A 13,338-nucleotide genomic window follows, 5' to 3' on the forward strand; every position below is an offset into this window, starting at 1 on the left:
TGTTGACATGCTGCCTTTCGTGTATATACCACGTTGTCAAAGCCTAAATATAATATGTGGAGTTTTTGGTCATCTTTTCATTGACCATAAGAAGGAGTACAGATCTGAGTGGTATTCATATTCTTGTGCACATAACAATTCTTTGCAGGCTTAATGTCTTACCTTCTGAGTTTTCTTAAGTGGCCATCCGAATGCATAGTTTTTTTTTTTTCCCTTGGTAATACTCAATTATTTCATGGCTTTAGTGCTGAAAAAGCTTCTCCAATAAACAACTTCTTAACCAGTTAGAGCATGTCATGAGCACGTTCTTGTCATGCTTATGTGCACAAATTGCAGAGGACAGGAGGCATTTTCAGAGCAGAAGTTCAGCAGTAAGCATCATGGTCTTCCTGGGGAAAGACTAAATCTGTCTGCAAACAGGTTTGAATGTTTAAATTAATGACAGCCTTATGTTGAAAAAATAGGATTAAAGCCTTTGCAATACCCTTATAAGCAATGCCATTGCTAACTCTTGCACAGCATTTATTAATTATTACTGTAGCACGTAGAAGTCTTAATTATGGACCAGTACCCTATGTGTGTTAGTCACTGTACAAACAGAACAAAAAGACAGTCACTGCCCCCAGAGAGCTTACAAATGAAGTACATAATACTTGGATGCATAGAGACAGGCCAACGTGGAGATTACATGGAAACAGTGAAACAATATTGGTTAGAATGATAGGCAGCATGTCGCTTGTTCCTCACAACATGAAGGGAGAGGAAAGGAATTGTGCACAAAACCCTACAACTGTTTCATTGAAAATGATTTTATTTAAGTTAGGGTGTCTCTTACAGTTAGTAAAAAATCAGCTAAGAAAGCAGTAGTAAATCTGAAAATAACTGCTTCTCCTACCAAGTGCTGGGAGGAGGAACCATAATTTACAACTAGAAATACAAAAATGTCTCCCACCCCTAAAAACTGAAATACAGAAGTCTTTCTAGAATTCTGAAGGTTCTAGACAATAATAGCTATGACTACAGTTATGTCTAGGAGTAAAACAATTACTCCAAGCCCTGCATATAGACCATTGCATTTAGCACTGTATTTTTTTGTGTTTCAGTATAGGGCCTAAGAATGCACCCCTGACCGATCTGCATGCATGCGTGACATTATTCAGTGAGTGGTCTCATCAATAAGACTTACTCACACAAGTAACATTACACATGTGTAAATTGTTGCAGGATTGAAGCATTAGATTTGTCCTACAATTACAGATTACCCAAAAAAATTGGAAAACGGATTTGATAGCATATTAAACTATCCATTATATCCTGTAATGCAAATAAAACCTTTTAGTATGAGGCTATTGATTCAAAAATACTACAGAAATACCATTATCTACAAAATGTACTTCTCTCTGAAAACTTTTACCCACTATGGTTATAAGAAACACCTAAGATTGCTACAGCTGAAAGAGAGAGAGTATTTGTTTTACATATTTTGTTGTGCATTTGACACAACTCTACGTAGTTTCATTGTTCCTTCTCTAAAGAATGAATTAGTCTGTTTCATGTAACTATAGGTCAAGGGACAGCTAAGAATATTTAGAAATCTGATTGATTGTACGTTTTATCCCTCTGCCCCACCATGTTTACTACTTTAAGTTGTGAGCATTTTGGATCAGTGACTATCTTGCTATATGTTTAGACAGTTGCCCAGCACACTGTGGGCACTACCCAAAATACAAATGGATAGATAATTATTTAAAATAGGAAAATATTCTAAAACCTCAAATTGGTAGAGGGACTTGAATCAGATATAGGAACTGGAACCACCTTCAACTACTTTTTGAAACTGACTACTTCTCAAATGGATGGTATCCTTTTATGTGTACATGTGGCAATGTGGTTCTTGCACCCTGAAATGGCAAAGGGCTAAGAATCATTGATTCCTGTGGCCAGGCGGGATTGTCATATGTATGCATTAAAGGACTTTGTGGAAATCATTCAGGACAATCCCATAAATCAAGGTTGCTAGCTGAATGCTCTTGCTGAGCAACAGGTGCTACTAAATTAACATTAGTTCATCTACCCTGCACCTGTGACATTCAAATGGTAAGCTAAGTACCCTCAGCCAAGGTAGAATAAATTGTATCCAGTTCAAAAAGCAATACACTGAGTTGCTTATGTTGGAGAGAGTTTATGGTAAGCGATTGTAATTTCCTGAAATGTTGTGACTTTTTTTCAGCCAAGGGATCCTTTATGGCTTATGCTTAATGAGGCTGGACTCTACTGGCGTGCTGTTGGAAATAGCACCTTTGCTGTCTCATGCTTGCGAAAAGCATTGAACTTAGCCCCACATGAGTATCAGGATATCCCTTTAGTCAATCTAGCTAACCTTTTGCTTCATTATGGTCTTCATCTGGATGCCAGTAAGCTCCTGGTAAAAGCTGTGGCCATCAATAATTCTGAGGTAAGGATTGTTTTTGTATTAATTTAGTAATCAACAACAAAAGTCTTCCTGGAACATTGCTTCATTAATTCCCATCCCCAACTTTTGTTCTCATATATGTAATTCTTCAGGCATCTCATTTGGAACGTGTTCATTTAAGTTGCTGCTTCATGTTTGATAAGATCAGGAAATTAAAGTGCCAGATAACACTGGATGCTTAAAGTATCAGTGTCTGGAAGAATAAATAGCTTTAAATATGGACAATAAATTAGGTTGCTTCTGGACACCAGAATTCCAACCAGCTGGCTGTGTTTTTGGATTCAAATCCTGGCATCACTGATATCTAAAATGGAGATTCTTTATGTTAACATTTAATCCTTGTGTGTTGGAGGAAAGAGAAACCATTACATAAAATATGTTTAGATCAGGTTTGATAGGAGGTAAGCTATCCTTGAGAAGTTGCTTCTACCCAGCAGTTTTACTAAGGCTGGTTTTACATGAGGGTAAATGTAGTCTTGTTGCTAAAGCACAGGACTGGGAGTCAAGAGATCAAAGTACTGTTCTAGCCCTGCCACTGACTCCTCGTGTAATATTACACAAGTAATTGATCTACTGTGGCTCAGTTTCCCCATTCCCTATTTCATAGTGCTGTTGTGAGGCTTAATTCATTCATGTTTGGAAGTGCTGTGAAGTTTTCTGATGGAAGATGCAAGAGAAATGAAAAGTATGAGACTGTATCCTCTCCTTTTGGAAACTGATGGTTGCAGAATTAGGTTTGGAAATCTACGTGTGCGTCTACCTAAACACTTACTGCACAACAAGCTGGGGTGTAAATCTACAGCACTCCAGCATGCCATACATTAACTGCATGGACTCAGGTACTGTGCACTAAAAGTTCCCTACTGCGCATTCAAACAGTACGTCAATGCACACTAGAAAGCTTTTAGAGAACAACAACAGGGTTTTAGAGAACATGCAGACAGTTAGTGCTTGGCACTACACCACGGCTTGCCATACAGTGTTTGTGTAGCCATGGCCTGAATATTAGTCATCACTTAGCTGTGCCCAAGAGTTAATTTGGAATCTGCTGCCCCCTACATAATGGGTAGATAGATATAAAGATAAATAACATGCCTTTCAGAAATGTGGGGAGACAGTGCAAAACTGGATTACTGCAGATCAATAGGTGTTCCAAAAGAAGTAGTGTGTAAAAATAGTCTCTTGGCTATCTAGATATCCCTTCATAACACACACCCATCTCTGCTGCCTGGATGATTCCGTTGTTTTCTTGATTAATCTCATGCATTTTACGTTCCTTTCTTTGCATTTTTTTTTAATGCTGCTTGTGATATCTTGTGGGAATAGACTATTGCAAGAGCTGTTGTATCTTTGCAAATATTTTGATTAACTTTACTTCTCATTAACTATAAATATGCCTGGTACAAAGTTATGTTATATTTCTAAATTTTGTAAAATACTTTGTAGCCTGTAAATGATTTGAAGAAAATTTTCTTGGGGAAAACATTGGTATTCAATTCTCTTTTTAAATATAGTTAGACCATGTTTGCAACTTTTCTGCTTGTAATAAGAGATGTATATAACTACTGGATTGGCCAGAAAAAGTTGTGTAAGTCTTAAACAAAAACTACCCTAAGTGAAATGAGTTTGTCTCACTCCAGTTCCCCGGGGACAAGAGTCCAGATCACAATTCCTCCTTCCCCCATCATATTTGGGGCCGAGAATTGAGGCACTTCAGCAGTACTATGGAAAGCTAATGGTTGCACAATTAGATTTGGTTGCTTCTGCCCATGCTGTCCCTTTTATTTGGACAAAGGACTTGAATCTCCAGGGTCGTCAGCCCCTCCCGCACTAAATTCACTTTAAAATAAGTTGGGAGGGCAAAACTAGAATCAGCTGCGTAGCATCGGGGTATTTTTAATAGAAGAGCTAGCAGCAATTTTGCAACCGTCTGAAAAGGAATCTAACCAGTTTAGATCGCAGATAAGTGTATGAAAAAAGAGGATCACAAGAAAGCAAGGGATGAATGATGAAATAATTGAATTAGGAAATTGGAGGGAGGGAGTGACAATACTCATGGTATTTAGAAACAGGTTGCACTGGCGGGAGTTTCTTCCAAAGGTTCTTCTAGTACCTTTGGCAAAACTCTACAGCAGTTCAAGACTGAGAGTATTGCAATCAAACTTGAGTGTGCCGTGCTATAGTGATGTCAGTTAATTTACCACAAAAGCCTTATATTAACAATGCTAACCAGACAGTGGATAGATTAGAGTTGGCATTTAAAGGGGATTCTCTGGTGTGTAAGGGAAAGATAATGTGAACAAGAAGGTATGATTTAACAATAGGGCAGGATGATTTGGGGCTTGTCTGAATGAATGAGGTACAATGAATTACCAAAGGCACCCAAGAAGTAGTACCACCAAATGAAGGTATCAAACACATGATGGGAGGTCATAAGAAGAAGAATCCAATAAACTGGCTGACTAAGGTTGGCTGGAGCATCAGACTGAACTCAAATTTGAATTAACTCTCTGGACATGAATTAGTATCTTGTGACTTAATTGCATCATCAGATTGTTAAAAGCACACACTCTTCTGAAGCATGTTTTTAATACTAGAAGCAAAATTTTTGAAAGCCATGACTAGTCTTAAAAGTTCCATGACAAGGAGTATCATTTAGTGGAGGACATTGGCTGCTCTGTTGCGTGAGCGTGGTCATTATTCTGGTCACAGGGTAAGATGCAGCACTTAATTTCTCTGCATAAACCATAAAGATGCTTTTGAAAACAAAGTGTAATGCTTCATTGTGTGCCAGGACTTAAATCACTGGATGATATCTAAAATGCATGTCAGTTAGTTTTGAAGAATCATTACAATGTCTTTTGTCTCTGATGCAAGAGATTGCTCTTGGATAGTCAAAGTTATGAGTAAGAGTGTCTGCTTACTACTGGAAAGAATTGAACAATGGGCTGAAAGACACAAATCCTAAGCTAGTGTGAAATTGGAGCTCTGAGTAATTTAATTATTTATTTTCTGGAGAACAATAAGCTTGGACTGGCAAAAGACTAGTTGGCCCTCCCGTCCCATATTAAATCTCATGTTACGTGATACCTTTTTGCTTTAGACTTCTTGGCTCCTCACTAAAAACTCCCCTAAAACATTTCACTTCACGTTCTTTGCTGCCATATGTAGAATGTGCCATGTTTAAGATGGGCTGTAAATAAGTGGTTTATGTTATACTTGTGGGTATATGTCAGATTTATGTATCATTTTAAAAGCCTGAAATTCTAAGCACAGTCAGTATGTCCAACTAATTATTGGTTTTAAAACCCTTCTCGCTGATTTGGGAGTGTGGAGGGAATGAGACTTGGTCTATTGCAATAGCTTACCTTCGGTTTTGAACCCAAAACACATTTGTTGTGCTGATACAAGATTGCTTTTCTCTTTGCAGCCCCTGACTTTCTTGAGTTTAGGAAATGCCTATCTGGCTCTGAAGAATATCAGCAAAGCCTTGCAAGCCTTCAGGCATGCGCTGGATTTAACTACAAAGTGTCAGGAGTGTGAGAGCAGCCTGAAGTTGATCCGCTGTCTGCAGTTTTGTCCTTTTGTGTACAACATCACCTCTTCTGTATGCAGTGGTAAGCAGCTGCTGAAAAATGGCCAAAAAGTGACATAGAGTGCACTCTGCCTGTAAGGCTGTTTACTAGAGTTCAAGACCACTATATTCTTTCCCAAGAATCATCCCATTTTCCTCTGTTTATACTCCTCTCTCCCAGCAAGGACTAGCATTGAGGCACATCTCCTCTGGGAAAGAGAATAGTACTCCATTCAGAGCTAATTCAGGGCTACTTATGTTACTAGAGGGGCTGCCATTAAGTACAGAGCACATGCTGCCTTCACAGCAACCTAACCCCTCGTTTTCTATGTTATGTGGGTTGAATCCATGTCTCTCCATGTCATTTTACCGCTACAACTAGTGTGTTACTCTTAGCCCCCTTATATACTCATTTAAGTTCTTCAGACAAGAATTGTGAGATCTTTCTTTTAAAGCTATAGGTTCTGGTAGGGACTACTGTCTATTATAAAAAGAAAAGGAGTACTTGTGGCACCTTAGAGACTAACCAATTTATTAGAGCATAAGCTTTCGTGAGCTACAGCTCACTTCCTCAGATGCATATCATGGAAACTGCAGCAGGCTTTATATATACACAGAGAATATGAAACAATACCTACTCCCACCCCACTGTCCTGCTGGTAATAGCTTATCTAAAGTGATCATCAGGTGGGCCATTTCCAGCACAAATCCAGGTTTTCTCACCCTCCACCCCCCCACACAAATTCACTCTCCTGCTGGTGATAGCCCATCCAAAGTGACAACTCTTTACACAATGTGCATGACAGTCAGGATTTGTGCAGGAAATAGCCCAACTTGATTGTCATGCACATTGTGTAAAATCAAGTTGGGCTATGACAATCAAGTTGGGCTATTTCCTGCACAAATCCTGACTGTCATGCACATTGTGTAAAGAGTTGTCACTTTGGATGGGCTATCACCAGCAGGAGAGTGAATTTGTGTGGGGGGGTGGAGGGTGAGAAAACCTGGATTTGTGCTGGAAATGGCCCACCTGATGATCACTTTAGATAAGCTATTACCAGCAGGACAGTGGGGTGGGAGTAGGTATTGTTTCATATTCTCTGTGTATATATAAAGCCTGCTGCAGTTTCCATGATATGCATCTGAGGAAGTGAGCTGTAGCTCACGAAAGCTTATGCTCTAATAAATTGGTTAGTCTCTAAGGTGCCACAAGTACTCCTTTTCTTTTTGCTAAGACAGACTAACACGGCTGTTACTCTGAAACTTGTCTATTATAGTTTTATTTTTTAATCCAGTACTTCCAGGCTTGAATAATAGATTTTAAATGACATTTACTTTTTAGAAATGCTCCATAATGCACTCTTACTACACTACATGATCATTTATTTGTTCATGCAGGACCTACAGTAAGTGTTCCTGGATTTCTAGTTCTTTTATTTAAAAAAAATAAATAAATAAAAAATCCACAGTGAGATGGGGGCTGAAAAAGACATGTTTTTAAAAAATCTGTCTGGAGACATGATGCTTTGTTGCCATTAATGGCTACTCTAAGATCCAAGGTACAACCTTGTGGAGAAGGTTCACTCAATTTCACTTGGCCTTTCATTGACTATTTCAGATGTCTTTTCTGTACTTGCTAATGGTTCATGTGCAGCTCCCAAGCTATCCTGAAGACCGTTTATGAATGTATTTGGCAGTCCCTTTTCTGTGAAACCATCATCAAGGGACACTTCTGGATGATTTTACTCAGTATTTAAATGAAAGCCTCACATGATGAGATAAATGTGTTTGATTTTAATATTACTAGTATCTTCCCCTAAGTTCCTGAAAATGTATGGGAACAAATCTCTTCAATTCCAGATGCTAATTCAGAGAACACATTAAATGTATACCAAGAAATATGTTAGCTGCTGATTGATGTGAATGCCACACAACATAGGTGATCTTCCAAGACTATGCCACCAGAGTAATATTATTTCCTGATGCATTTAAACATTTTCATTTCATTATTTGGTGTGTAAAACAAAAAACCTCTTCATTTGGCCTTTATAAATATATTTTAGTAGGTGGTATTACCGCTCAAGTGTTAGGCTTCTCATTTACCTCCATTCCAAAATCCTCTTTCCTGAAGCTGACTTGGAAGGAGCTCTTAATTCTGGGCTACCATCCCTAAAGTCTGTTAAAGAAGTCATTTCCCTAATGGTGTGTCAATTCAAAATGTTTTCCCTTGCAGTTTTCCCAGCCAGGATGGAACTTTACTGCAGCCTTTTGTGGGGCTTATAAAAATCTTCCTCTGTCTTTTTCAAATGATTTTATTGGGGTTGGTTGTTTACCTGAATCCCTAGAACCTTGTTGGACTGAAACCTGAACAAAAGCCAATCCTATTTTGAAATAGGAGGAGAAAGAGAAGACACCTTTTTAAATTACTCTATTTATTTAACGTGACCTGAGAGTCTCATGAACAGTGGCTCTGTCTGAAACTGCCTGTGCTTCTACAAGAGTTTTTCAGTCTCGCATTTCCTTGTACTTGCACCTTCTTGATCTCATCGTCCCCACATTTAAAAGTGTTCTCCAACAAATGTTAATTGCTGCTGTTAGCATGGTTTCCCTAACCAGGGCTTTTATTTTCTGTTCATGTTATAACATTGGGTTGTAGACCACTTTAGGAGACTTGCATGGTTCTCAGAGGGTGGGAGGGCTGGGGACTTGTGCCCACACTGCTTGTGAAAACTATGCGAACAGTATGGCTTTTGCTAATGTGAGCATGTGTTAACAGCGCAGGAATGTTTAACTGGTGAGGTCCTTTAGGGAACCTGTAAGGCTTATATTCAAAAGGGAAGCTGAACATTTAACAGGTATATTAACTTCACTAATGCCAGAAATCAAGTTTCTAGGTGTCTTGCCATATATTTGTACTGTTCCCCTTTTTTTGTGCCTCTTCGTGTCATGCTACTCCTTTGTATTAGAGATTAGAGACATTAGAGATGGGAAAGACCATCTAGGTTATCTTACGCATCATTGGCTAATGCAGAACAATTAGAAGTATGAAATTGACACATGGTGTAAATGTCTTTGTTTTATCGAAATGTTTAAAATAAACTTACCAGTGTATTCAATCTTGATATTGATGAGTTTTCTGGTTTAAAACATGGGTTTAAACCAAAATCTAAAATCTTAAGAATGCAAAACTGGAAAAACAGACTTGTTTGTCTTTCATTTAGGGGAGGGAGAAGAAAGACGGTTCCAGGATGCTGAGAATGGTTTGGGAATTTTTATTCATTGCACATTTAGGCTACATCTACACTACAGGCTGGGGGTGTGATTCCCAGCTCGTGTACACATACTCATGCTAGCTTGGGGAGAGCTAGCATGATTATAAATAGTAGAGTAGCCTCACGAGTACAGGCGGCATCCATGCTGAGTAGGCACACATGAGTTTGTACTCAGCATGTCTAAGCTGTGCTGCTGCTGCCCATGCTACCATGGCTATGCTGTTTATAACTCATGCTAACTCTCATTGAGTATGTATGCAAGCTGGAAATTGCACCCCTATACCATGGTGTAGTTGTAGCCTCAGATGGACTGAAAAGGAAAATATACAGCAGTTCCTGGAAAGTGAAAGCCAAGACGGTCTGAGACCATCTTAAGCACGTACATACTGAGTGCACAGACAAATTGAGGTTTGCACACAGACACCTACATATGTGTACATGTGTTTTGGGTTGTTCCTGCCTATCTCAGGCCTGCACACAAGTGTTTGCACAACTTTGAAGAAATCACCATTTTTAGTGGTCAGATTTTAATTTCAATTCTAGCTTTTTGATGAGACAGGTTTATTGTGAGATTTAGTTAAGAATATAATTAGTGTGGGACAGGCACATATATCCCATGATTTAATTGCTGTTTAGTATTATACCATCTTATGAAATACAGTGAGCCATAAACTGCATAACCAAAAGGACGAACACTGCATTACAAATATGTAAAACAACCCACAGTGTTCTAATCTAAAATCTGTTACGTCTTCAGGTATTTATGGAAACATATGAGAAGTACACAAGTAACTTGCTGAGAAATACATGAGTAATTTACTATGAGATGTACTTGCTGCCACTACTGCTGGCTTCATAGTAAATTGAAACGCACCCTCTGTGATCAGATGCACACTGCATACCTATGTGCTACTTACTGAATCATACATTTTAGAAATGGGAAAAGGCCAGTCCTTCCACTGCCAATGCAGCACATTTTCAAGCATATGTTTGAATAATTTCAGCAGTGGGGATTCTGTTTGCCTTGGGGCACTCTTCCAGAGCCTAAATAAATTATTGCTAAAAATAGTCTCCTGATGCTCATATGTTTTTTTTTCCCCTTTTTCAACTTTGTCTCATTGTTCACACACACACACACACACACACACCCACCCACCCACCCTCTGGAGGGTCAATCAGCATAGTTTTCACACACACCCACTCCTTAATTTTGAAGCCCTTCACATATGTTGCCAGATATAAGAGCAGTCTTGCAGCATGTGCTATGCTTAAAACTCAGTACCTGTGAATTAAACTTTTGTATAATCCCCGACCTTTGATAAGCATTATTTAAAAGAACACTAGCAAAGTTTTCTGTGCTTCAGTTTACTGGAAGGTGTGCAAGTTGTATTATCCCTGTGCTCTGCCTGTCTGCTACGTTAGTATGAATTGGGACAGGTAGCAAGGCACACAAGGTATTGAATTCTAGTTTGCTTTGATTCTGTGCATGCTTACAAGAAAGGAGCAAATGGGCTCGGGAGGAATTTGGGAAGCAGCATGGTGTAATGGTGTGAGCATGGGATTAGGAAATACACATTGCTGAACTGTAGTCATGGCTCTTGCACAGACTGTTTGTGAGGCTCATGTATCTTTTTTTCTGTTTTGGTTTCCATCTGTAAAATGAGGGTAACCCATCCCTACCTCTCAGGAGTGTTGAGACACTGTATTAAAGTTTATGTAGAAGTTTTGAAGGTGTGCTGTAGGAATGCTAAATTTTTATTGGATGCTCATTACTGCTAGATTACCCACCCCACCTGAAAACAACCAGCGTCTGAATAGCAGGCTTTGTTTTCCTGCCATCTTTGTTTTGCGGGGAGCTGACTGACATGTTGGAATCAGGGCACTTAGTGTCTGAAGCAGGTTAAATTTAATAGTCCTACTCTATCTCATTTTTATCTTTTAGTTTTCACCTTCCAGATCTAGGACAGTAACCCAGTACTGTTGAGGTTGGGTTATAAACACTGCAGGGGATTGGGGTAAATCAACAAAACAGTTTTCATTGTTTTTATCAAAAATGATTGATAAAAACCTAACCTTCCATGTCCCTATAAATATGCACAATATGATATTAAACTGTTTTACTTTCAGGTTTCTAGACAGGCAATGTCACTGCAGGAAATGTGTTTCTTTCAACAGGTGAAAATTGTGGACTCTTGTTGATGATGATTAGAGTCTTTAGGCACTGTCATTCTAGCATCTGAGTGCACTTTACATAATTTAGACCAACAGAAACACTTCCCACATTCCAAGGAAATTGGGGGAGTACCAACCAAGAGACTAACTGCCAAGGGTCCTACCTATACTGGCCCTTAATGGAAAGTGATGTGGGAGCTCAGGAGATGTTTAATTACTTGGTGATTGGTTATTAGAAGACTGACATGTCAAGTATTTCATATGCATATTAAACATAATTGGAAGGACAGGTGGCACAACAGCTGTTTAAAGTAGTCTTAAAGGGTGTGCAAGTAACAGGATCAAAGAAATTGACATAAAGGAGTTAAAATGCAAACAGGAAACATTGGTCAACTCCATAGCATCCCAAAAGCTGCTACTCAGGAGTTAGCCACTCCTGTCAACTATATTCTGCTGGTCCTGCTAGTGTAGCAAGCCGCAGATGTTCCGTCTGATAATGAAAGGAACTCTGTCCTGGATGTCACACGTTTTTTTAATCCCTGAGCAGGATTTTTTTAATCCATTTTAACATAAGAAGCGTCCTCTTTGAAAATTCTTTAACCCTTTTGGAAAGCAGTTGTCCTTACGCTGCATAATGCCATAATCTGAGCACTCAGATATTGGGAAGAGCTGCTTGCCATAGTATTAGAGTAACTTGGAACTGCACTGGAGATTACAGTTGGATCAGTTCTAAGGTGACTGCTGAAAAGAGGCAGCTGCTGTAGTATGGGAGCTTCCCATGCCCTGTGCTCAAAAAAGCTGCTTTATTGCATATAATGCTAAACTATAGGCAGGCAAAACCCCTTTTATTTTTAAACAAAATATTATTGTCTCTATGAATAATTGCACCCCTCTTTCTAATTATTTCCATTTGTATGATCTCCTGGCCTCAAGTTGTGTTGTCATTTTAAAAAGCAACCCATTTTAAAAGGAAGATTGAAGCAACCCTCTAATAGTGTATAGACTGCATACATTTTCTTCCATTTTGAAATCATCATTTGTTTTAATGTTTTAGACTTTCCAGTGTCTTTTTGGTCTCAAATTGTCTGACTTATACACCAGGTGGGTGTGCTGCTATTAAATATTTAGCCTTTTTATTGGTCACAAAGTACAGGTGATGTTTGCTGTAAGCCTTTCAGCATACACTATGTTCATACCATCATGTACTATGAATGCAAATTTTTTTGCATGTAGGTGCATGTTTTCCTAGGTAATATGCATTTCATCACATTCTGTGTGATGTTATGATGTGCATATTTTGCAACACAGGTTATATATTGAACAGCAGTTGTACACTTTTATTTTTAAGAGGATGCTTTGGTTTTGGTGCCCTCTTGTGGTCTGAATATCCTACACCATATGAAGTCAAAAGTTTAGATTCCTTCATCCACCTCCTTTTAAAATAAAGCATGGGGGAAAGTATCTGCTCCCTTTTCTTAAAAAAAAAAAAATGCATTTTCTTTTGTTCTTTCTTTGCCTTTTCAAAGTGTAGACACTTGGGGTGCTTAGACCATAAGCCAAGTGACACTGGCTTCAAAGGAGAAACCTGAGTCTCAACATAACTTTTAGATAGGCACTATTCAAGCATCAGATGCCCATTTGGTTGGGGAGATAGGATAAAGAACTGAGAGATTAAATTACTTGCCTAAATTAACATTATAAGTCAGTAGCAGACTCATGAGTGGAACCCAGGAGTCAAACTCCCAGCAGCAGGCTGCAACCACTAGACTCTACTCCTAGTTCTGTAGAGTAATATTTCATCCACACAAAGTCAAAGCAAAAAGACTTTCAAGTGCTATACACTTCAA

General features: G+C 38.8%; 1 protein-coding gene across 7 annotated transcripts in view; it reads left to right on the top strand.

Moving 5' to 3' along the window:
* Positions 1-13,338, top strand: part of TTC17 (tetratricopeptide repeat domain 17) — an 84,402-nt gene that overhangs the window by 31,404 nt on the left and 39,660 nt on the right. For all 7 annotated transcript variants that reach the window (XR_012159403.2, XM_073348043.2, XM_073348038.2 and 4 more), the window contains 2 exons: positions 2,231-2,455; positions 5,904-6,090. Coding sequence is in view for 6 of the 7 variants with exons in the window: in XM_073348043.2 (XP_073204144.1) it covers positions 2,231-2,455; positions 5,904-6,090 (412 nt within the window). In the remaining variant the exon portion in view is untranslated. The remainder of the gene's footprint in view (positions 1-2,230; positions 2,456-5,903; positions 6,091-13,338) is intronic.

This window comes from Lepidochelys kempii, chromosome 6 (assembly GCF_965140285.1).
Source record: "Lepidochelys kempii isolate rLepKem1 chromosome 6, rLepKem1.hap1, whole genome shotgun sequence".
Lineage (NCBI taxonomy): Eukaryota > Metazoa > Chordata > Testudines > Cheloniidae > Lepidochelys > Lepidochelys kempii.